The sequence below is a fragment of the Barbus barbus genome, assembly GCF_936440315.1.
Source record: "Barbus barbus genome assembly, chromosome: 31".
NCBI lineage: Eukaryota > Metazoa > Chordata > Actinopteri > Cypriniformes > Cyprinidae > Barbus > Barbus barbus.
In genome coordinates this window covers 13,821,683-13,848,739 of record NC_136759.1, presented here as the reverse complement: position 1 = coordinate 13,848,739, position 27,057 = coordinate 13,821,683, and the positions used below count along the sequence as shown (strand labels likewise).

Below are 27,057 nucleotides of genomic sequence, written 5' to 3'. Positions count from 1 at the left end.
AAGTCATAAACCGTTTCAAAGGGCTAGTTAACACCCAAATCAAAATCCTCTGATTATTTATTCACACTCGCTTTGTTCCAGACATGTATGAACAATAGTGATATTAGGCAGAATGACCGCTGCACACCATTCAGTTTCATTACTGTGTGGAAAAAAAGGTGCTATGAGACTGTCAGTCCCTAATATTGTTAAAAAGTCATTCAGGTTTGGAAAACATGAGGGTGAGTAACGTTAAATGACAGAAGTTTGATTTTTGTGAACTGTTGCTTTAAGTCTTGTTTTCCATGTGCATGAATTAAAGTGCGTTACATATGCGCTGTTATTGCAGAATGTGTGTCTATTTACAGACAACATATTGTCAGCGTGTACTTAATGTAATAAATTATGACAAGAAAGTGTTCAGGAATAATTCTCTTGAGATATGCTAAGAGAGTAACTTAACGTTAGCCAAAACAGCTAACTGATTCACCAGACAACACACTCCAAACATGCATCTGTAACGAACAGCACACCCGACACTCTACCGCTTCGATAGCTCGGAAGAACAGATAAATACCGATAAACGAAAACTTGTAGTTTCTCAGTGTTCAGCACTCTCGGCTGTCATTGGCAAATCACGTTGTCCCAACGTTCAAGTGTTGGTTCCAGGGTTCCGCTTTAGTCACAATTCTGCGCCGGCGCACACATATGGCGTCACGGAATATTGGACAGAACAAAATCTTCCGCTTATTTCGAGATTCCTCATTAGCATATATTTGCTATTTTAATTCATTTTATGTTATTTGCAACTATAATAGTTTTTTTAATTCATATTTTTGTTCTCCTGTTGATTATAGTTCTATTATATTTGCGCATTTATAAATAAATTATAAACAATGTAGTATAGAAAAACTATTTTCTATAATACAAATTACAGTCTAATCGTAGTAAGACAATTAAAAATTCCACTTGCAATTATTATATACACAAAATAAAATTGCTCGCGAGTCATGACCTAAAATTCCCCCTTGCAATACGTTTAGAACTACTTTTATTGCATTATATTTTCTAATTTTTTCAATTTCTTGTTTGTTTAATGGCCACTCAATTTTTTAGCTTGTATAATTATCAAAATTTGTACGATTTTTTCTAGCCACATTTAAAAAGAAATGCAATCTTTAAAGTGCTGAATATATAATGAACTGGAACTACTGGAAACCAGCGTCACTTCCTTGTTTGACTCCATTCATACAGCATCACTACCAACAGACAAAACATTCATATTTTTTCTTTAATTATGTTGCAAACAATAACATCCAGATATATTGTTAACAATCGGCTGTGTGAACAGTGATACCATAAAAAGCAAAGAGTCCCATTCAAGCTGTGAAGTCTGAAGCCTCCAATCTATTCACAAAGTAACAGCTGATGATAGACCTGTGGCTGGAGGATGGACCTACAGACAGGACCTTCACAAGTCTGTACATGAACCCATCCAGCGTGTGCAGCAGTGGGATTGCTTGGGACCTGCGAACAGCAAACTTTCTCCTCTGGACACACAAAAACAGGACACCATCATTGTCAAACCAAGAAAGACCTTTTTTTAAAGGTCTTGAGGAAAGCCAATCGTAAGGGAGTAGTGCTGCTTATGGAAGATAATAAATTCTGGACAATGCAAATACATGTTTAAATTACAAATGATGAGATGTCCAAAATTACCCACTTTTTTTTTGGTTTAGGTTTACAGCTCCAGTACATCTGAATCTAATTCTGTGCTGTGTTACACAGTCAGAGCATCTAAATCAAGAAACTAAAGGAGGCATCATTGGTGCTTTTCTTGTGATGGGCACTTCTCCCTTGGGTTGCTCAGTCTGCCACAATCCCATAGAGAAATGAAGTCGTAATCTTACTTCATACAAGCACACACAGATCGGCCTCTACAACCACGTACTGAGCGGCCCACAGTTAGCATGCCAGCTGACCTATCTGGTAGGGTGTCTAGCTTCATTATCCAACGATGGCGCAACATACTTGAGCATATATTTTCTAAAAGATGTCACTTTGACCAGGATGGTCGGACATCAAACACGGCCAATTGTTCCCCACCAGACAGCTCAATCTTCAGTACGGTTACATGCAGCAATGCTGTGTGGACAGGTACAGATCTCAGACTAGTCACTATCAGATTTTCAGCAGCAGTAGGTACATCCAGTACACACACAACAGGAAATCGCTTGATAATAGCATGGTTAAGCAGTGAATTCTTTATTATATAACTGCATTGGAATGAAAAGGCTAATTAAAATGATATCAGTTTATGCATTTTGAAGCCTTACATCACTTAAAACCTTCAGTCCGATGTGAGCGAAGATCTAACAATAACAGGGATGTGCAATTTAATTCAATTTCTTTTGTCTTCGCACAAAGTCAAAAGGCATATTTTCTCCTTAAAAGATATGGAATGGTTTATCTCCATGTGTAGGATTTTATCAAATCATTTCCCATTGTGTATTTATTTGTACATTTATTAAGAGATATAGCAGAGAATGTGCCACTCATCACACTAAAGTAATGGCTGGAGCACCTGTGGTTATTTTAGGGATATTCAGCTATGGTCCACAGTATGAAGATCCCTTTACAATAGGAGTCACCATCAGGACTCTCCACAGAGAGAACAGGCAGATCATTAGTTTGTAGCTCCACAACTCATAGGTTTATTATAAGATCGAGCTTCCCACAGTATCGAGTGTAGCCCATAGTTTCATTTTTTCACCATGAAAATCTTTGCACCCATTCTTTTAGGACAGATTTTTGCACATCCCCCTGATGAGAGGAAACTTTGAGCTCTTGTCATGCTTTGCACCTTAGGTCCAAACTGAGGGTTGCGATTTCTGCGTCAAATGTCTTTTGTGAATTCAAATCTCAGCGTAACTGCCATAGGGGCAACGGGATCATTAAACAACAAAGGAAGAATCAGGACACCTTCATCTTAATGCAAACAACAAACATTGAGGGCCAAATCAAGTGCTTCGTAGAGGCAACGTTACGGTGCTTGTAAGTTTGAAGTGCTCCTGAGTAGACAGACTCAACTGACTGACCACTGAGGTCAAAATCTAAATCTTCACTAAAGCCATCTTTGATTCAGGGCAAAAAAAAAGAAAAGAAAAGAAAAAGGGAAAAAAAACACTCTTGCCGCCCACTATGCAGCATGGCTTTTTGGATGCAGGAGTTTCGTATAAATTCACTCCTATAATTAATTCTCTCTTACAGTGTAAAGTCATGTCTGTGGGATTGTAGTTCTCAGTAGGACGTGTCATGACAAGCGTACAAAGATTTATTCCCAAAGGTTTCCAGACAAAACACATGAAACGTTCTTAGATGCACCCATTAAATGTTATCTAAATCCACAAGAAGAGAATGGTAAGTACACTCCAGAAGTGATGTAACAAAGCTACAGAATAACTTCGATAACAAGCCCCATAGACCAACTCTCCACCTCAGCATTATAGGTTCTTTTTGTAGCCTTTGCCCCTTGAAAGGTCTCCAAGCTAGGCACAAAACAGACTAAGACAGTGGAAACAAACAAACAAAACTAAATAAAATAAAAAAACTTTTTAGACAAAATAAATCAGACACTGTCATTAAATTATCAGTTTAGTGCCCTACATTTAACCCAGTCAGCTTCTGCCTTCGGTAGGTCAGGCTGAGTGAAAGATCAGCCTGTGTTAAACCTATGGTACTTCTAGACAACATTATGTAAATTTACAGTATACAGTTTTGGATTCACCATGCAAGAATACTTTTTTTTTTTTTTTTCTTCATTTAATAGCTCGATCTACATCCAGAATAATTTACATAAAAGGACACGTTATTGAACCGGAGCTTGGTGGGTGATAACCGTGGTGTTCGAGTGCATCCAGAAGAGCAGGAGGAAGCTGAAGGGGAAGTGGAATGGGTCCGGGGGGTGGAGGGGAACATGGAGGTGTTGTGAAGGGTCCTGCGGGTACGATCAGCGACACTCCCACACTTTTACTGTTTGATCTACGCTGCCGGTGACGACGTACGGAGCCGATTTGTGGAAATCTGTGGAGAGATGAGACAGTAATTTAGGAATAGACTTAAACTCAAAAATGATATGAAGATTATTGATCAACCAATATGAATTGGCTCTGTAGTGCTTTTATTCCAGCAATTCACCCCCCCCCCCCCCCCCCCCCCCAAAAAAAAAGCCACATTTTGGTTGCTGAAGATACTTGTACTCAAAATTGTGATCAGTCCTCAAAATTGTGATCAGTCCAACATGGCAGCATTAGCTCAGCAAATAGGTGAGTTTAGGTGGGGCTACCTGATCATTTGACCAGTGGAAGAGGGGGGAAAATCTTGTTTGAAAATCCAAATTGTACCAGTTCCGTTTGGTGATGCTCATGCCACAGAAATGTCGCATTTAAACTTTTAAAACATACGTAAAACCCTTCAAATAGCAGGATTCACAAGCTCAACCATTGTCAAGAGACCTGAAGCCTCAAACAAACACTCAGTTCTCCATTCACACCAAAACCATAATTTCAAATCAATAGTCTGGAAGATGAGTGCTGTGTACTGAAGTGCTTTTAGAAGCAAGTTTGAAGCTTCACAGGAGCCTACAGGGGAGCTGGCTGAATAACATCAAGCATCTCTAGAGAGCTTCAGCGTCTTGATCCACTGAAAAGATCTGGGCCCGTATTCATAAAGATTCTAAGAATCCTCTCAGAAAACTCTTAATTTAGCTTAAAAACTTGGGGGGTGGGGGGGCTGCAATCTGTGATCTCGTGCAGTTGCTGACGCTCGCTAAAGCGTGCAATCGCATTATGTGCGCTGTTTTATCGGTACTTTCACTTTCAAAATCGATCGCGTTCAGCAAGGAGGGGAGAGGATGGAAAGTGGGGGGGGCACAGTAACTCGTTTGGGGGGGGGGGGGGGGGGGGGGCACGGCCCCGACGCCCCCTGGCTCCGGCCCTGCATATTTACTGTGTTTTATAGGAAATGAACAGAGACATATAAGCCTAATAATTGCTGTAACAGACCAAAATCATCACTGCTGCATAGTTGCATTTTTCCAGTTGCCAAATATGTTAATGTAGTGATTTCTGGCGCTATGGCAATTCTGTGCAGTGTCTGAGATGTTAGCATGTCTTTAATAAGATCAGTCACACACATGATCCCTGCACGAACTAATGTGTAGTGTCTTATTAACTCACTGTCATGCATTGTGTGCAACACATTTCTTCTCCCTCTTCATTTTCGTCCATTTTCTCCGCTGTTAAAGAAACTCTTAAGCCCCTTAAAAGTCCTCGTCCGTACTCCTAACAAGTTTGACCTTAAGACCTCTTTTAAAAGTTAAGATGCGTTCTGTAACGCCCACATTTCTAAGAATTTTCTTAGAATTTTGTCACTAGGAGCTACTTTTTGCATTAAAATTCTTCATGAATACGGGCCCTGGACTCAGGCAGTTAAAAGACTGGAGGGTTCAGCGTCCTCTCTGAATATGCTGCCAACGGCTGACAGGACTACCTTTTGGAGAGTAACTAACTTGATCTTAACCTGAGAAATCCCTCTTTGGGGAAGTGAGGATGTGCTGTACACTTCTAAAAGGCATCTTTACCCTTACTTGGTCATCAAAACATCTGATATGCATTTCAGAAACCAGTGAGTGTTTATACGACCACTTACCCAGAGAGGTAACAAAATGTTCATGGGCACTCAAGGTCTTCATGCAGCGCTTGTTTTTGTAGTCCCAGATCCTCAAAGTCTTGTCATCAGCGCAGCTCACAATGAACTTTCCTCCAGGATGCACAAGAACCCCACGCACCCAGTTATCATGGCCAACCTGAAGATGACACCAATCAAAATGTTTCAGTTTCAGAGTCAGACAAAAGCATATAGCTCCTCAAAGTCACATTCTGCAAAGAAATTTTACTAGCTCGACTCACCAGTGTCATAAGGCACATGCCAGTGCTCACATCCCACATCTTGATAGTCTTGTCTCTGGAACCAGACAACAGGAAAGGACCAGGTTTCCCGCTCTTCTTGGTCTGGCAGAAAAAACCCCCCCAGCAAAAATATTGATAATTTGTGCATTCTAGTTATATTTAGTGTCAGTTCATGTCTTATGCTGGTATCTCATTGAAAACATTAATTTGTAAAAACATTGTTTTGATGTCAGAAGATAATATTACAGCAGCTTCCCCAACACTGATATATAACATCTCACACACTGCAAGTAGATAAATATTTATGGTTCTTTCTAGGAGGAGAATGCAAGTGTATGGACAAGTCTTTAACCCACAACAAGGTTAAAGAAACCGCTTTATAAAGAATGATGCACTACAAACAGCATCATTAGAGCACTCTGAATTACTGTCCTTTCGATTACACCTCAAAATAGAGTACTGAGAGCCATTACACATCTCTTGCAGTCAATGAAAAAGGGGATATAACAAGAGCAGAGCTGTTTGGGGTGATAATGCATTTAGATAGCTCTGTGAAGAATGGATGGTCATTACATTCAAGGCCTTATCTATTATTCCCCCTCCATAAAAGGCCAACTCTACTTGAGGGGGAGTGAGACCAGACACGTTAAAAACAAAATTGCTCTTGCTGAGAGGCTGGCATGCTCAGGCAAGTGTGTTCAGGCACATTTGTACCTTTAAACAGAGCTTACTGTAATGACATACGGGACTTTGTAATTAACATCTGTGACAGTGTTACTGGTATCAAGAGATGGTTTTAATCTTACCTAAACAGGTTTGACAAGATCAAAGATGACTGACTAAATATGTTCTTTTTTTTTTAACACAGAGACGACAGTTTCCTCTACATAACAATAGCAATTACTGTGAGGGTTAAAGGCTGTATTCCACATGCTGTGAGGGCTAATGCTTCATCAGATAAATATGAAATTGGACACGGTTAATCATAAGACTGGCAAAAAAATTAAAATCTAAATGGTACTTTCTTCACCTTAGGCCATTAGCCATTACCACCTATGTCATTTCACAGTCTATTTCAAACCATCATAGATGACAAATTTAGATTAAAAAAAAAAGACCCATCAAAATGTGTTTAAAGGGCATAGCAAAGAAGAGACCAATAAAAATCTCCAAATATCTGGACAAAAGATAATACATTGATTATTTACACAAACAAAGATCCATTGATTCAAACCTTTTTTTTTTCTTCTTTTTTTTAAATGCAATGTTAAAAGTGGGGAAAAAACGGGTTGAACTGTAATAGCATCTAACAGCTGGATTCTTATAACCTCTGTGTAGACTTTTAGAAATGTTGGTATTTTACTGTATTCATTGTGTGCATATTACATGTTACTATTACTAATTACTAGTGGCGGACAAAAAAAAAAAAAGTACATCAGTAAGAGTATTACTATTTTCACTTTGTGCTCTCACCTCTGAGCCAGTCGCCTCTAGGATGGTGGGATGGGCGCTTTCAGGGGCCCAAGAAATGCACTCCACAACATGCTCATGCTCACGCAGCTCTGCCTTACATTCTTTTGTGGCCACCACCCAAACGCGCACCGTCTGGTCATTAGAACTACTAGCGATCAGGGTCCCGTCTTGGTTAGGCCGCACCATGCGAACCCACTCTCTGTGACCGGTGAATGTCTTGACACAGTACCTGTTTGTCACACGTATGTCACTTGACTTCACTGTTTAGCAATGCCAACAAACACAGATTTAACCACATTTAGCATAGTCAAGAACATTTCTAGTATAAAACATTTGCAAGTTCACATCTCAAATGTGTTTGCAAGTCACATCAGAGGTTTGCCCTATTTGATTACAACATGAAAAAATGCTTTGAGAGCAGAATTTCACCTTGTTACTTGTTCAACATTTACACAGATGATTTTCAGCTGAGGAAACTCAATAGTGTAACTAAAAGGACTGCTTTGTTGGAGCAGCCTAAGGTTAGGTACATTAATCTAAGATCAACAACCTTTTTTTTTTTTTTAGCAGCCAAGACCTTTTAACCAATACGCACATTTTAAGAAACCTTGCTTAATGACTTACCCAGTAGCCACCTCCCAGATTTTAATGGTTTTATCCCTTGAGGCAGAAACTATGTGATCTCCATTGGGCATAATAGCTACAGATGAAACATTATGGTCATGCCCTGAAAAAAAATAAAGTAAAGAATTAACTGTAAAATATTCCAGACTACCCTGAAATTGTCATCCAAAGAACCACCAACAATGTCTGAGATGGATACACAATTCATTTTTCGATTCAGCACATAATATACACATTTCTACCATACAAATCAAACAGTCATGCACATTAGCATTTTACAATGAGTGGTTAAGCTTTAAAACATATTAAACAATTTAATGGAGAATAAGATGCTGATCATTTGCCTTGGGCTGCTTTGTTCTCACAGTGTGCGGGAAAAGAGATGAGCTAATTACATAGGACGCCATTTTTGAGCTCCCGAATGGATGATGAAACTAAGTAGCCTAGAAAAAGCAGTCTTAAATATTGGGGGAGAACCATAAAATGTTATCTCATCTCAAAGAGGATAATTAAACTGCTGTCCAAATCTCCTAATCTTCCGCTAAAGCAGCCGACCCACGAAGCAAGACAGGCGAGAGAGAGAGAGACAGAGACAGAGACAGAGACAGAGAGAGAGAGAGAGAGAGAGAGAGAGAGAGAGAAAGAAAGAGAGAGAAAGAGTGAGCAGAAGGGGCTTGCAAACAGAAGGAAGGGAGGTCCCCTTTGCCACCTCTTCAAATCTGTGCTAGAACAGTCTACCCTAGTCTCAGGGCAACATGCCAGATTTAGTGATGGGTGTAAATTACGAGCCTTTGGATTTGTGGATATTACAAGCTGCCGCACACGTTATTTGGATTAACACCACTCAGGATTTACAATTTTTTTATATGGATTACAAATGACTTGAGGAAAACTCTGAGAACACTTGATTCATTTTTGTCATGAAACATGAAAAGATATTTTTATGAATTTAACAAACATTTATAAATTGTGTATGACATGATCTAGATTTTTCAAGTTCAAAATCAACACTGAGGGGACATTATCCATGATTACTGTCTTCAATCATTGCAAAAGCACGTGTATTTTGATGCACGGTGCAAACGCAGACAAGTCTAATAAAATATTTTTGCATTTTTTTGCATGAAACTGTGAATTGCTGTTTGCTTTAGTGAGGTTTTGATATGGTTTGAACTTCATAATTAGTGGAATGTAAGTGGCTGGATGGCAGAGTTATCCCCCTTCTCTTCACAGCTTTTCACACCGACTGTTTTTTGCGCTTTTCCAAACCTGTGGTGAGATCTGACCCGAGCTGAAATGGGGGGTTTCATGACACTTAAAGTGTTAACTATCCATCTAACACAGGGGAAGACATGTTGATATAATACAGAACCCGTAAGACAAAATGCAAATTCACTTATAGTGTGATCTCCCATTAGAAAAGCCTGAAGGCTCACATTTCAAATTAAAATGTAGCAAGCAATTAGGTTTTTAAACATGGGCACATCCTAAGAAACACACTCTCAGAGTAAGAACAGGATCTCACTTTCGTAGAGTGAAGGGGGTGGGTAGTTAAAATGCTCTAAAAAATAAATCTTAATTTTAAGAAAATGTAATATTACAGTATGTTAAATATATTTTAATAAATTATATAATGGCACATTTCTCCTCTTATTCACATTTCTGGGTTTCTCAGAAGTGGAAGTCATCAGTTAAATTTCTATCAAAGTGAATGGGAGCCTAACTAAATTTTTTGCTTTCTCATTTGGTTAAATAGCAAAAGAAAAACACCACAATACTATTTTCACAACTTTCAAAAAGAGGAAAAAAGAGAGACTGATAACAGCAGTCAGAAGAGAGAACAATGGTAAATTTACTATTACTACCATAGCTGCTGTATTAGATAAAAGTAAAACCTAAATTTTTTGTAATCTGATGCAAAGGTAATATAATACAAAGTACAGTATTATAAAATGTACAATATATATGTTTTAAATTTAAATAAAAACATTTTTTCAGGATTTACAATGCTGATGACTGTTGAAACACATCATGGTCTGTGAAAAGGTCCATCAATTAAAATGCATCTATAGTTATTACATTTACATTTAGTCATTCAGCAGAAGATTTTATCCAAAACGACTTATTCAATTTTATAATGATTATAAAAACCTAAATAAATAGTAATATTTGAGAAAATTTAAAGTTAAAGGATGGCTTCTAATACAGGAAGAATCTCTCTTATGGATTTGTCGGCAAGCTGGCACATTAATGAGCTGCATTCAACACCTGCCTCCTGACACTCTATTCCCCCCTGAGACACCCCTCCGCTCCTAACAGTTCCCAGAACCAATGACAACATATTACACCATGCTCACCGTGCATGGTCCTGATACACTCGAAGCCCTGGAAGTCCCAGAGCTTAATGGTCATGTCCGCTGAACAGGAGGCTAGCAGCTTTCCATTATGGTCAAATGAAATGTCCTGCACAGAGTCAGTGTGGCCCTTGAGGGTCCGTTCAAAGTCACCCGTTTCATAGTCCCATACCTGGTTCAGACACAAAACACATGCTTTAGCCCAAGATGAACATCTCTTCAATAAAAAAAAAAAGCCATTACCTTGTTTGGCAGCTTGTTATGATAAGGTAAAGCATAAAAGACAGGTCTGGGCTTGTCGCTGCTATTATATATTCTGCAAAACATTTGTCATGCAGCCAGCTTTTAAAAACCATCAAACATGCCAGATTGCCCTCTGGATATAATCTGAACATTTCATTCAGACTTTATCTGCCTCAAGAAAGAATTGTCAGAATTTCTTCCCATATTAACCTTACAGTATCTACTGCACTCCAAGCGAAAACTGTGGCTGAATATTTTGACATGTTTTCCCTGAAATTCAGTTTTCATCATTTTCTTTATCATTAAAGCATTTTTGTGAAGTGAGGTGAATGTTATCTGCTTGTTCGCCTGGATGCAGCAGTATGATAAATAGCCTCAGGGCTTAATGTGAAGATCAGGTTTCAGCAATTTTTAGGCGGCAGACACGCAGGGATAAGCTCTGTCTGCTGCACAGGGGGCTGGTGACAGAAGCCCTTCCACCTGCTTATCTGTCTCCTGCTTCCAAAGAGGGAGACTGAACCCAACCAGCCGAGTTCTGACAGAAAACATGCACACGAAAAGCCTGATGTGGTACACCTGGGTTAGTCAAGCACGTAAGCTTTACCCATGTTGCGGAGACTGCAATACTATTATATAGTGTATACTACTTATATCTGCTCTCATTGATCTGTCTGCATGTGCCCGATCATCAACTTACTCACTTTAACAACAAAAATCAAAACAAATGAAAAAAGAAGGAGAGTTGTAGGACCACAGCAAACTTTCTGGGTGATACCAATGAGACAATTATTTTCATACTATGGCAGATAACAATAAAAGGTCAATACTGGAATTAAATGCCATTTTGCTTAAATTAATGATAAAACACTTTAAACAAATTAAATATTTACTTTTAAATGCTCCAATTGAATTTAGGCCTCACAACATTATAATGTATAGCATAAAATTGGGTATAGATTGAGATTAACTAAAGATTTACCTTTTGTCATCAAATTACAGAATTTATTTTTTATTTTTCAGTTTATTTTAGATAAATGAATGAATAGATAAACAAACAAAAATAAATTTTGCAGACAACCAACAATACTAGTACATTGTGACTCCTTTAAACTCAGTAAATTTTTATTTACAGAGCCAGAACCAAGAATGTACATAACCAGGCTTCAAAATGCATGGGAAAGTAAAAATACAAGAGCATGCTGAAAATCAACTACACCGTGCTGCATGAACAAAGAGGGCTCATTTTAAACTAGAGTGTTGACATTTCAGACAAACTGTGGCGATGAAAGATATGACTGCATGTTTGAGTGAATGTCATATGATCATGCGCATGTATAATATATCACAGTTTGAAAAAATATACTTGTGCATGATACTGAACTGCAAACCATTTGGCTGATTCACTAACCAGGCTAAGCAGAAGCAGAACTGTCTTGTCAAGTAGCTGTCAAACTGCTGATTAACATGAAGAAAACGTTCAAGTAAAAAAAAAAAAAAAAAGGGTCTGCCACAGCAGTCTTGCCACATCTAGATTACACTGAGCAGAGGTGAGACAAAAGCATCTGGCTGCACAGCTTCAGGCTTCCTGACAATTAGCTGTGGATATGTGAATGGAGAGAATGGCGCAGAATATAACTGAACCAGCTCTAGCTGTCTGGTTGAGGGCTGCCCATGTTAAGATGGCGAGTGCTGGGGATTTTAGGGAAGGGTTTAATAGCACCGAGTACAAAACTAGGGCACAGGAGGAGGGGGCACAGACAGGTTGGTGGCCATAGCTGCCGGCACTGAGGCAGTAGATGAATCACTCAAAAAAGAATGCGTTCAGAAAAATAGAGGAACCCTTTGTATGACTGATTCCAGATAAAACAGAACAAAAGAGGGGGTACCTTGCATATACTATACCTCTAAATTGTTTGACTGATCTAAAGAATAAAAACATTTCTTCTTGACTGTAAAAATACCTTTATAAAAAAAACAAAAAAAACAAAAAAACAAATAGGTTTAGACTCAATTTGCGCCTGTCCTTTTGGAATTATCACTGAGATTGTGTGTATGGTTGTTGGGCTCAGTTATGAATAGCAGGCAACCAGAAACAGGGTTTATTACCATGGGAATGACACACTGAGTGCGCAGACTTGTGTTTTTTGTGTGTCTCAAGAGCCCCTGTATGACCAAAACAGCAGAAAGAGAGGACAGTAGCTGCCTGCAGTCAAATTTACAGCTCAATCAAGACAATACACTATAATTATGTCAGCCAGCAAGGCAGGTCAGCCAAAATATGATGAGCCATTTTCACATTGTAAATCATGATTGGATCACACCAATTTATCAGAAACGCAAGATCAATTTTGGAGGTTATGAGAGTCCTTGGTAACCCACAAAAGATACAGAAGACCTCACCTTTATTGTTGCGTCCTCTGAGGCAGAGACTATGACGCTGAAAACAGGATGGAAAATGACTCTGGTGACTGGACTCCTGTGGCCACTCAGGGCGTATCTCTCAGGAGGACGGGGAATCCATTCTTTGGGGTCTCGCTTCTGTCCAATTGGCCCACCTAAAGTAATCTCTTCTTTTGCCTCATTCAGTTTTGATTCTAATTCCATCACCTAGCAGAAGGCATAATAGGTAAGACTCATCATTACATGCATCAAATCACATGAATGAAAGTGACATTTTTGGAATTTGGATTTACAGCTGCAGTAGTTGAAATGCCCTAAGATTTGGCATTTCAGAGCATTAATAGTCAATGAGTCAAGTCTGCCATGTTTCTTAACAGGATTTGCATTAAATATGAAATGCACAAACCTTTTTCTGTAATCTGATGACTGAAGTCCATTTCTTTTCCAATAGACCTGCATACTTCTTATCCATTTCCTCATTCTGGTGACAAAACACAACACACCACACCACGTAAAAAAAACAAACAAAAAAAACAAGAATTGCATAAAGCCTTAAGCAAAAAAGAAGAATACACCTATCATCCCCAGTGGCAACTGCAAATTCCCTCTAAATCCCTTCACATGGTTCAATCTCTGGCAGACAAAGAGAGCTTACCAAGATTATAATTACACAAACACCGCACTGTGAAAAATTAACTTTAGGTTGCCTGGCATTGACTAGACCTTTCTGAAAGTCACATTTATTTCCCAAAATGAGAGATAAATGATTCCCATTGGCATTCTCTAATCAAAAACATTAAGTAACAAAAGATAACTATAGTACTACCAATGGAGCATCCAAAATCTAATGTTTTATATGAATAAATAATAGTAAGACGACACATATACATATATATTAAAAATAAAATAAAATAAAATATATATATATATATATATATATATATATATATATGACCAAGATCAATTTTGGAGAATTGATCTTGAAAAGTGTGTGTGTATATGTATTATATATATATATATATATATATAATACATATACACACACACTTTTCTAATTCTTTCAGTCTAATTCTGAGGTATGAAAATCCAACGAGACTAAAACCTTGCATTTCCAATCCCTGACAGAAGACGTGTGTTTTCAAAAATGCAATCTAGCAGCCTCAACCGGAAAGCAATATGAAGTGTACACATGGTTTTCACTAGACTGTTCTCTAACCATCAAAAATGCAAAAGCATAACGCAGCTCCCAGATCTATGGGTAATGAAAAAGGTTGCCGCAGACAAAGAGAATAGGAGGAGAGAGGCTCTACTGGAGCAATATCAGAGGTGTCCAGCAGAACAGGTGCTGTCTGTGTGATGAGAAGTGGAGTGAGGGGTCATATCATGCGTTTCTGAGGGAGAAGGGCATTTAAAGCCTCTGCAGAGGACTGATCCACCATCTGCCTGGACCCTCTGCTATGGGTGTTGGCCAATGGCAAAATACCAGTCCCATCAGCAGTGTCAGGCTCTAATCACTGCCGTCTGACAGTCCATCAGCTCCCTCCAGCCCTCAGAGAGCCACTTTTCATCTACAGTTATGCCTAAAGTCACAAACCCCTGCCACCACTCAGAACATCTTAACAGCTGAAAGAATCAATGATGAAATCTCTTCTGCTAAATGAGGCCATGTTAATAGCATTCTGGTTAATTAAAGAGCTTTTAGCACCATAGACCACCTCTCTGTCCACAAATTTCATCAATAATTTATGCTCTTTCTTCCCTGTACAAAGGAAATCAACAGTTTATCTTCTGTCCAAGCAGGAGTGTTTTTAAGCAAGAGCTTGTGCGTGTGCCAAGAGCTCTCGCATTTCCAGACGGCATATTACAGCAAGGTATTTTCTGCTGAATTTGAGTAATTATCCTGGTCTACCCTGTGATAATGTAGAGACACTATTTAGGATGTCCCTTTATCAGTGTGAACCATCGCTGAGACAAGAGGGAGCGTCGGGTTTTACATCTGCCACACATCATAATCATCTCTGCACTGCCTTAATTCAGCACGTGTGCCGTCAGTCACAACCTCACACAGAAGCACCAATTAAACGGGGAATACTTCAAATTAAGAAATATTGGTTTGACTGGGGTCTAAATGGAGGGGGGTTCCCATACTCACCATGTCTAATTCCGCCTCCTTTTTGAAAACTGAATATGCCTCTTCGTATCCGTTGGAACGAAGGTAATCAGCTATCGCTCGGTTTCTGAAAAACAAAGAAAAGCCTAATTAGTTCTCTTGATAACCAGGCTTTATGATTGTGGATTAAGAAAAGAGCTGTGGTAAGTGCTTTTGACAACTAAAAGAACGTGTGTCTGAGCACATATTCAGACACCGTACACTGGAATTTCGTTATAGTAGACAAAACAGCCACTCATGTAAAACAGCTTATGCATATACAGTGAATCGGGCTCGATAAAGGTGGTGTGAAAAAAAAGAAAAAAAAAAAGGCCCATTATGCAAGTTGCTTAATTTCAGTACTGGCCCAGCCGTGAGGAAACAAGGAGCCCAATATGGAAATGCAGTTTCAGCGAGACAGGCATATTGTTCACATATACTCTTAAAATCAAGATGGATAAAAAGAATTAAAAACATCTATAGACCAGACAACAAAGAGTCTAACAGCACACACGGGGAGAGGAAAAACTCTGGGTGTGGCACGGTTAGAGATAAATTACATGATTATATATACAGTGTGTGTTTGGTGGAAGGGCCAGTTCACTAAGGAGCAGACAATGAAGTGACCGAGCCCTAACACCATATCTACTGCAGCCTGTGACAGTGAGGGTGCTCTGATTAAAGTCAAGGTCAGCACGAGGTTCTCTCTCATGTGACAGGCAGCAGGAATGAACTACACACTGCTTCATGCTGGAGGGAACATGTGTGTGAGACTCTGCTTTGAGTGGGACATGCTCAACAGATACCTTCCTAAAGACACAGCCGAACAACAATGCTTCTTTGGGAGTCAAACAGAGCCATTCAGCAAAACAAAACTCTGACGATTATGGAATTGTACATTCTGGAAAGTTTTTGGAGTGACAACCGCAGTTAAATGCAGGAATGAATACCCTGAATTAGCGTTCTGTGTGTATATTGTTATACAAGACTCGGTCGCATTTCTTTGACAATGACAAGCAAAGCCACATTTTGCTATTGCACTGTTGTTAACAAAAAACATGGACAACAGGTCAAAACATTCAGTAATAACAAAAAATGAAAACATCTGAGAAATTAATGAGAAAGATAATTAATTATTTGTCCAGTCTGTGTGTAGCTCTCATAAAAACATCATTAATTCTTTTATATTTTGGATTGCAATTAAATAAGGTCCATTTTTAATTCATCCAAAAATAAAAATTCTCACCCTCACATTCAAAATTATAACTTTTTGTATTTGTCCATACAATTAGTCGCCAATGGGGTCCAGTGCTTCAAAATATCTCATTTTGTGTTTCACAAAAGAAACTATATAGGTTTGGAATGTCATGAGGGCAAGTAATTAAGACAGAATCATTTTTGTTTGACTACCCTTTTAAATGTAATGCCCAACAACAAATATTGTATTTAAATGAATATTTTAGGTCACAATTATCACACTCTGTCTGGCTGAAAAGTACGAAAGCTTGCTCATTCAGTGAAGTTTTTGAAAGTATAAAGCGACTTGCTGTTAGGACAAGCCTTTTTGCATAACAGAAACTCATAATTCAAAATTTACAGACAAGAATAGAACCATGAAATGCAAGTTATGTGCTGTAGAAAAGCAATCCTGAAGATCATTAAACAGCAAACACAATCTGTCAAAAACACAAGCTGCCCACATTAAACTGTGCTTATGAGCTTCTTTGAAGCATTTAATAAAATTCTTGAATAAAACAGCAATATTAACTACTATGAAGACAAGTGACAACTACATTTAACTGCAGTCTGTATGTGACCACAGTAACTTCAGTCTCAGAGCGTAAATACAGAGTCCTTTTTGAATCCATCTTCAGATTATAATTAAGATGGCCACAAGATGATATTCCAGTGATTCATCTTGGATGATGTGTTGACAGACAAAAACTAAGATCAGTGTTGGCACAAGCAAACACAGTGTCTCCTAACAATAACAAATTACCTTCAATTAGTTCCCATTATGAGGTAAAGTGACATTACATTGTCATTGACATGACATTTAGACCCTCAGATGCATCTACCCCACCCCTCATGCTAGTCCTCACACACCTGCCCACCCACTGCTGAATACATCATCGAAATCCCAGATCACGATTACAGCCAGGCACAATAGCTATTTTTTGCGATCTTGCTAGCTGCTCAAAGCAAATAGTGGAAATAAACTTTCCAAGCTATAAAAACCCTTCCAGCTCTCCAAAACTGGCTTGTAAGGAAGGACATGTAGTACTGAAGACAGCGAGAAAAAGAAAACATTGTGAACAAACAAATGGGTGCTCATAGCTTTGAGCTGGTCTCCATGGAAACCGAGGAGAAGGCAGAGAAGCGGCGATGGACTTGAGTGGGCAGAGATACTGAAAACAAGGAACAAAAGAAACTCTTCATTAAGAGAGGGCTTCCTCCAACCAACAACTGTCTCAAAACCAACAGATCTGAATCCCTAAACAGCATTTTTGGGCAACATGGGAATATCCGAATGTTCAAACACAGTGAGCACCTAGGATGATACATCAGGTTTTTTGCAACATGAAATAAAACAAACTTCTTCATAATGACAACAGCCAGGTACGCAAGGCATACGATTTTCAGGACAGAAGCAAGAAATTCAGTCATAATGGAATCAAAATAAATAATAAATCAAACATAGGGCCGTGCACTTAAAATCACAATATGGACTAGTGTCTGTGAATATTAAACAGCAAAAAGACTGCTATTTAAATATGAAGTCTGCATGGGTCTCATCTACACGTGCCCTTGACTTCAACAAGGTAATCCACTGATTCCAATAACTGTATACTGCTTTTTGATTAATTAAACAATATCAGCTAGATCTAATAAGGTAATAGTGAGGAAAAAAATCATTTATGTTTAGTTAGAGTGAGATGAAGGCCAGCTTTACTTAAAACGGTTTTTGTACCTAAACAACTGCAGCTCAATTCTCTCTAAAACAAACAAGGCAGCATGCTTCAGTGGCTCCTTCGCTTCATATCGAGTTGAAATATGATCAGGGCTGATTTTCATGCCAACATGGCCAGTTTCTATGATGATGGGAAGGAGAATACAAATGCTTTGTTGTCAGCTTTTAACAACTGAGTCATTGCAAGATTTCCTTTATGGATACAACTCAGTTGAGAGATGCTTTCTGAATTCTGCTTATGACATGGTTTTGTTACAGACCTGAAAGAGTTGACCTGTTTGTTCAGGGGCTTCCATTATTTGCATCTACCCAGTTTCATGGAAATATTATAAAAAATCTGATAATTATGATAAAGAAAAGGCTGTCTGCTCTGAAAAAAGCTTGTCTGCAGACATTATCAAATATTGATAGCGGGTAGGGGTGTGCCGAATATTCGGCCATCGAAATTTTTTTATCATTTTTTATAAAAGACTTTTATCACCGAAACAATACGGCCGAAAACAATGAAAAGTACACTCTTAGAGTCTGTCAGCACACGTTTCACTGAGATCTATTCGGATCCTCTGCACTTCATCGCGACTGTACTTGATCCGCGTTATAAAGACCATTACTTTGATGCGGAAATAAAGCAGCGCGCACGAGAAATGATCCAGGCCGCGATGGATGCGGAGAACCCGCGTGAGACGGAGACGGAGCAGCGCACAGCGCAGGAGGAGGAGATCAGAGCGCAAAAAAAAAGATTCGTCTCTCTGCACCAGATGAGGGGCATGCACCCTCGTTGTCAGTGAAATCCTGCAAGAAAGTGCCTCAAATAATAGGTAGGCTATTCTGTTCTTAGGCTACTATATATGTGGCTATAAGATTGTAGCCATATTTCTGCTAGATATTTTTTTAATTTGATAAAAAAAAAATATTTATGCACTGGCCCCATTTAAATACACTCTCTCAAATCTTTCGCAAATGTCAGGCAGATGACAAGCTCAACCGCTCAACAGCTAGATGGTTATCTGTCTGAAGTTCCCATCCCCAGAAGTGATAACCCTCTTGCCTACTGGAGAAATAATCACCTGACCTGGCAAAGATGGCACACAAGTTGTCTGCTCCGTGCACAAGCACTGACAGCGAGAGACTGTTCAGTGCAGCAGCTCATGTTCTTGATGACATGTTCATGTTCTCATTTTAGTTGGATTTTTATTTTATACTGTGCATTGTTGCAATGCGCTAAATAAATATTTGCATAATTTGTAATTGATTTATTCTTTGAGACTTTACTAAAATCAAGGCATTGCAATTGCATAAATTAATATTAAAGTTAGTACACAGTCATAGCCATAAATGTAATGGTACTAATAATTGGAATAATTTCTTTCGGTGTTTCGGTTTTCGGCCTTGGTTTCCTCTTTTTCGGTTTTCGGTATCGGCCAAGAATTTTCATTTCGGTGCATCCCTAATAGCGGGTACATGTTAAATGTATGCACAGTTTCAATTACTCATACTCAAGCATGCATGACGAGGACACTCCACAAGAACTTCATCTCCAGATGCTCTGTCACCATGACAAGCAGCGCTATAAAAATACCATAGAACCTATTAAAATTAGTGATGCTCTCTTTACTGTTTGGGATTTGCGCATCCAGAGTAATGATGCCTCGTTCTATTTATGATGTACTGACACAAAATTCTAATTGTTTGCAATAGTCGCTTTGTCATGTCCAGCTTAGACAGACTTTAGCTATTGCAGCGTGGTGCGACGAGACAACTATTGCATCCGGTGTTGACACAATGTGAGAGTTCACTTCAGTGGCATTTCACCATTTCATGGGAATTGTTCAAATTTCATTTGACTACATTTTAAAAGATTAAATTACAGTTTTATCCAATCTTTTGATTATCACCATTGTTGTAATAAATCAAAACACACACACAAAAAAAAAATTCTGAACAAATCATTAAATTTAAGACACGACTTCAAATGGAACATATCCTTTTTGGTAATTAAAATGTAATTAAACCATTAAAAACTGAATCCAGAAAAATTAACACAACACACAGAATTTTGGGAAACTATGAAGTGGAACTTGGGAAAAATAAAATGGATTACATCTAATAGTTAATTTAATGAAGAATTCAATCTTTAATTACAGTAGGTTTCAGGCCCACATGACTGAATCTGCAGCTGAAGAGCAAGTCAAACTGTAAATCTAAAGCAGGGCGGTGGCAGTATGCGTGTGCGCGATGTGTGCATAAGAGAGCGGCTGCAGGAGAAGAGATGAGGAGCATTACCTCATTCGTTTTGGAGGGGAGTCATCTTGCTCTAACATCATTTCCGCTAAATGCTTGCTTCCGGATCCACATCACCACTGCCAGCCAGACAGCATCCCGTACCCCTCCCACCTCGACTCCACAAACCCTACGCATCTCTCCTCTGCAAACAAACACCGTCTTATCAGACTGCGATGAGCCCCTGTGGGTATATCTTGTCTGACTGCCTCTGGCGTGTGGATTTGCTTTACTTATTATCCAGCTGCCATCGTGTATCAGAACATAGCATCACAGGACTGCAGAATGAGTCCCTTTGCAGGCTTTGGGAGATGGTAACCTTTGTACAAACAGAAAAAGGAGTCTGATCTCCCCTGCAGCTATCCTGTACATGAAACAACATGGCCGACAGAAAGTGGCTTTCATCAAAGCCAGCACTCTCTCTGTGCAGCTCCATCTAGGGATTCTACAGGAGAGCTGATTATTCCCTGACAAAAGGCACCTGGTTCTGCTGAGTAAGCGCACACGATGTGTTCTCTGAGCATCCAAGTGGACTTTACACAGGTTTCCAGTAAGAACCAGTCGGACAAACCTTTTCACTCAATGTCTAAACAGAACAAATGAGTTTTCCAAAATGATGACTCAAACTAGTGAATCCAAAAATATAATGCAGTAATCACAGCATATCTAACACTCTGACCTTATGAGTTCTCAAAGAGCCTCATTTCATCCGCACTACAGCACACTGTATAGGTCAAACAATGCCTTTAATATGAAGAGGAAACATTCTAAAATTAAAAAGGGAATTTGTAATGAATCCATGATTATTAGTAGGGCTGGGTATTGTGACCAATTCTGCGATTCGATTCGATTCTTATTTTTATGGTTTTGATTCGATTCGATTTCGATTCGATTCGATATCGATTAGCTATCAATATTTCATTTAAAATGTTAGTTTTGCAGACATGGGATCCATATTTTGATATAAATGCTGGTAACTGAAACTCTCCTACTTAAGTTTATTACTGAAATACACATCTACATTAATAATAGGGTGCACACAGTTGTTTTTTTTAGTGGAGCAATTCGAAAGATAAGTGAAGTGACATTCAGCCAAGTATGGTGACCCATACTCAGAATTCGTGCTCTGCATTTAACCCATCCAACGTGCACACACACAGCAGTGAACACACACACACACACACACACACACACACAGTGGCCAAGCCTCGCCCTGGGTGAACCGCCTTCTTGATCATGGTGTCTCCCCTGCCAGGTAAGTATATCTATAGATGGTGACACCTTCAGGATGAGAGGTGAATATTCATATCCTCTTATGTGAAGCACGCGCATTAAGAATCGATTCGGGGATTTCCCGAATCGATATCGTTGCGTTAAACTGAAGATCGATTAAAATCGGAGAATCGATATTTTTTACCCAGCCCTAATTATTAGGGATGCACCAAAATTTTGGCTGCCAAAAATAGCATGTTCGAAAGAGAAAAACGGCTGAAGATATGATACCGCCCATGATACTCTTCCTCTAGACGTTGTCACTACGTAGTGTGACGCTTTGCTCAATATTCGGCTCTATGAATGTGCATTCCATTGAGTTACTCACAGCCCATGCAAACGTGCCACTCATGTACCGCTCATGCTCACCAGAAAAGCAAAGTCCACTCGAATAACGCGCCAACAGAAAATTTCTATGTCATATACTTGTTCCAGATTACAATAGCGCTACTGTGTTGTAACAACTCTGGTAAAATGATGGTACCCACTCCTTACATACTCTGACAATAGCTTTGTAGGACTCTACATTATTTGGATATTTTAAAAAAATCAATTACATCTGATTCTGTTGCATAGAACTGAATAAAAATAGAATATTGATGTTTAATATTAATATTTTCTGTCCAATTTTATTGTTTTACATTCAATAAAAATTTGGTTATTTTATTGGTTGGTATTTTTTTTTAATTCAGTATCATTAAAATGATTGAGTTAAATAAATCTTACAAAACTATTTTATATTAAAAGCATTTTCAGCTTCGGCCAAGAATTTTCATTTTGGTGCATCCCTAAATGATCAAATCAAAGAAATACCAAACAAGCAATGTATTGTTACAGCAAGCAGAACTATTAATATTGCTCAGAATTAGTTCTTTTTCTAATTATAAAAATAATGATGGTGATAATTTAAACGGCATTTTATTACAAAAATTACTTTTATTTTGAAATCTAATTGAGATTTTTCCTAATACAAATTTTTATTTTTTATGTGATTTTTAAAATGAAATCTGCAGGTGTGCTGTGCTTAATTGTGCTTGAAAATTGTAAATGTATCAATGACCATAAAATAATATACACCCTTGCAATCAATTACCAATACTTTTGCGACTAACTAAAACAGTCAAGTAGCTGCACAGAAATGTGCTAAAGCACTCAAAACACTTTAAAATGTTAGTCTATTCTGAAAATCATTCAATACTAGTTCAGGACCAGAAAATTTTAATCAGAATACCCCTAAAAATTGGGCACTACAGAGAGAAAGCCACCTACATAGTTAAATGAAGCATACAGGTCTTATTTTAGCGATACGATGAATGTAGATTAATTGCAAATGCTCCCTGTTCTGGCAGTTCAGAGATGGCAGACCTTGAGTTAGTGTGTGTAAAGGGCACAAGCAATTGGATGTGCGTGTGTGTGTGCTCAGCATGGGAGTGTTGAGCCAGCTGTCTCACACACACACACGTGCAGACCCTTTGACAGAAGCGTTAATGAGATTTGAGCTGCTCCGCAGAGGCCACACCCCTTAAGACGACTAGCAGAGTGGGGTCTTAGCACTAATGCTGTGTTTTTCTTTACAGTCATTTGAATAAGGTCCCGAGCCATGGCACAATCTCACATATGCACAGACACACACACACACACACACACACACACGACAAGCAGGCAGGAGCAAAGGGATTTCCACACTCTTTCGGGAAGCTTTAGATTACGCATTCACATTCCCTCACCGGTATGAAGGAGTGGCGGTTGGCACAGTAATCTCTGACTGCATGTGGCACTAATGCATGTATTATGCCTGTAAAGCTTTGCTCAGCTCCTCCTCAGGAATCTCTTAAGCATAAACAACTACACAACCACAAAATTGACATTTAAATGCCACCTAATGTTTGAACCTTTTGTTAACATCTCAAATTTCTGGCATTTCAATTACCCTATTTCAGCCCTCCACAATAATATAATAAATCCCAGTCTGAAGTCTAGACTGACTCTAGGGATGCTGAGGTAGCATCTAAGCCGACGGATGAAGCCCCTAAAAGCAGCAGAAGGGCCGTCACCTCCTCCATGTGCCAGTCTGCAGATTAAATCCATACTGCTGATGGGATTCCTGCTGACTGGCTGGCGGGAGCTCCATCAGAGCTCGCCAGGGGCTGGCTAGAATGAGGTAGAGAGGTGGTCTCGAGAGCCCAGGCCAGCACACACCTGCCACACCTACAGCACAACGCTAAACCAAGGCTGTCATGATGAAATGGGTTTGAAATATTTCAAACATACAGGGCTCGACAGTGCGAGCATTTCACTCGCATTTGCGACTAAAAATAGATGTGTGCGAACTGGAAAATGTATTTAGGAGCACAAGTGCGAATACAAAACAAAATACAAAACAGCCTAACTTATACAGTAGCCTATAACAAACGTATTAATTTATTCTGTTTATTTATGGAAAAATTGCGATGCATCCTCATATGATTACTTTAGAACTTTAAAAAGGCAACGGTTTAATTTAAATGAGCACAGATGAGAAGAAAAGCGGAGCGAGTTAAAGCGACGACGCGCTGAATGACGCACATTCGCCACTAGAGGGCGCTGCCGTTACCCCGGTAACCCAGTAAACAAATCAGCTGCGCTACTTTCCTAAAACTGTGTAAATAATGTTTCACACTCAGTCATTTAGATATTTATATTCGCTTTAGTCTTCACAATAGCATCAAATAATTCTTACTTAAACATTTTTTCTAACCTAAACATGGCCCATCCACTGATCTATAATAGAGAACAGGCGGCCTATCTATATATCAACGACTGATTCGTTATTATTGTTCAGTAACACAAGTTCCATTAGTTAACATTAAAAAAACCAATGACTGCATTTATTAATAATGCTATCTTAATTTCTTGCTAGCTAATATAATAACTTTTATTATACTACGGGGCCGTTGAATGCTTGAATCTGATTGGCTGACGAACGTTCTGAGGTGTGCAATTATTTTCAGGGAAACGCACGGCGAACGTAGTTCCAGGCAGCTTTCTTGACCGCATTACAGTTCCATATCACTTCGCATCGTTGTCAGCGCTGCCCTGACGATTTTATCAGTTAGCCTAGTGTAGCAACTTAAAGGCTACACATGACATTTCTCACTAGCGAGGTAATAACAGCGCTGCATCTTAAAGCAGACTTACAGTTTAGAGACGGTGCTTCAGAACACTGTTGAGGGACACACAGAGGTAGCCTAATTCATACAAGCTCTCTCTCTCTCTCTCTCTCTCTCTGTTTCTCTTTCTCTGTGTCTCTGTCGCTCTCGCTCTCTTTCTAATAACTTCATTATTAACTGCATTAGTCTGCTATCAACGGCTCAAGCCTCCATTGCCAGCTTTAAAATGACGTTTTGGAACTAGCAAAAGAGTCGTTGGATGAGATGCGGAAGAAATAATCCTACTCACAATAGCGATTTAAGTAGAAAAACCGGACGAATCCCTTGAAATATATAATCTGATCGATGTCTTGAGGTGTGGCAACCGTAGTATAAGCGGAATAATTGACTCCGGACCGTTGAATTATTAGAAAAATAATGCACACCCGAGGTGTAACGGCCACTCCGCTTCGCGTCGTGGCCGCATCACCACCTCGGGTGTGCATTATTTTTCTAATAATTCAACGGCCCGTCCTCAATTATTCCTTACATAATACATTATAAAATCAAAAGTTGTCTTAATATAATTCAATGGAGCTAACATTAACTAACATAGTTGTATTTTTTATTAATCAACATTAACAAAGAATATTAACTACTGCAACAATTAGCTATTGCACATTTTTAGTTAATGTTAACCTGCTTTAACTAATGTTAACAAATGGGACCTTACTTACCTATTGTTCTTTCGTTCATTTGAACGAACACAGTCTCATCCCAACTTGTCACATATTGACGCTTGGTTTTTGCGTCGCTTTTTGACGCTCAAGGTACCCCTTTCGTGTCACTTTTCGACGTGAAGGGAAGGTAATTTTTTTAAATAGGAAACACTTAGCGTATATTAATCATTTTTAAATAAATTATGCCAGTACTTGCATCTGCCTCCTATATCTTGCGTTTTCTTCACAGATGGTAGGTTTAGGGGCAAGGGTTGGGTAAGTCACTATTTTGACTGTTTACATTCAAAAATCACCTCTACATATATGCAATAATGGCAACCTTATTATGACGATAAAATTCCCAATAGAGCGTTAGCATATCGACGCCGAAAAATTACTCTTCCCTTCACGTCGAAAAGTGACGCTAAAGGGGTACCTTGAGCGTCAAAAAGCGACGCCAAAACCAAAGCGTCAATATGTGACGACTTGGGATGAGACCGGGTTGTTTGAACAATCTTTTGCACTCTAATCTTGAAACACTTGTTTACTTTATATTTTTATGTATTTTTTATAAAAGTCTTTTAGTAATTTATCTTTAATAAAGTTATTTAACCTGTTAGGAGGACAACACTTTTTTTTCACTTAGAAATTATATATTGTGATTTAAAAACAAAAACATATACAGTGACAAAAGCTTCAATGATTATTGTGAAAATTTTATACCGACACAGTTTAATAGGATTATAACTAATTACATAATTAGCCTATTAATAGTGTCTGAAGTGAAATTATTTAAAAACCTTGTGTACTTTCTGTATTCTGATAAATTATATAATTGTGCTTGTAAATGTCTCTTTGTATCCCCTTATTAAGCTAAAACACCTAATTTGAAAAATTTGCATTGCGCCCTTAAATTTTTTTAATGCACTCCTAAATCTTTTGACTTAGGAGCACATGTGCTCCTTGGGGAAAAGGTAAGTGTCAAGCCCTGACATAGATAAATGCTATCATCTCCTCCTGTAATAGGCAAAAATGTTTGGAATTACGGGAATGTAAAAAAGTGAATAGAGAATGCATTATACTCAGAATATGCAAATTACATAGACATTAGTACAAGCAATCGCTATAGGCTCTGCTGAACCTTGTTTGAGTGAAATTTCAGTGCTGAGATTAATTTAAAGTTGATGTCTGGGCTAAGAATGAGCATTAGACATCAGCTATTTGTAGATAATGCATTTCTCAATTAATTTGCAAATCTGTTTAATTAGAATAAAATCCCAAAGCCAAAGAAGGTAAGATCATTAATAAGATACAAGCACTACAATCAAATACAGACAGCCTAGAGCAAGCTGAGAGCACATTCTAATCTCAACTGCAGAGTCAACAGCAATATTTAGCTCCTATATAGGAAAAGCGGCCTGACCTATGAGCTCACACTAAGAGAGTTAAACTCTTGCTCCAGGAGAGCAATGACTCCTGAGACACTGTTAACATGA

The 27,057-nt window shown here is 38.7% G+C and overlaps 2 protein-coding genes across 2 annotated transcripts in view; both read right to left on the bottom strand.

Moving 5' to 3' along the window:
* The window catches only part of LOC306851387 (RNA N(6)-adenosine-methyltransferase mettl16-like), a 28,219-nt gene extending 27,570 nt beyond the window's left edge, over positions 1–649 (bottom strand). The window contains 1 exon segment of the mRNA XM_079387576.1: positions 557–649. The gene's annotated coding sequence lies outside the window, so the exon portion shown is untranslated.
* Positions 650–1,256: 607 nt separating this feature from the next.
* The window catches only part of LOC306851389 (lissencephaly-1 homolog A-like), a 38,062-nt gene continuing 12,261 nt past the window's right edge, over positions 1,257–27,057 (bottom strand). Inside the window, exons 3-11 of the mRNA XM_079387578.1 lie at positions 15,195–15,279; positions 13,449–13,523; positions 13,043–13,249; positions 10,403–10,571; positions 8,046–8,148; positions 7,422–7,650; positions 5,949–6,050; positions 5,689–5,845; positions 1,257–4,062 (exon numbers count right to left, since the gene is read on the bottom strand). Coding sequence (XP_079243704.1) covers positions 3,989–4,062; positions 5,689–5,845; positions 5,949–6,050; positions 7,422–7,650; positions 8,046–8,148; positions 10,403–10,571; positions 13,043–13,249; positions 13,449–13,523; positions 15,195–15,279 — 1,201 coding nt within the window. The 3' untranslated portion in view covers positions 1,257–3,988. The remainder of the gene's footprint in view (positions 4,063–5,688; positions 5,846–5,948; positions 6,051–7,421; positions 7,651–8,045; positions 8,149–10,402; positions 10,572–13,042; positions 13,250–13,448; positions 13,524–15,194; positions 15,280–27,057) is intronic.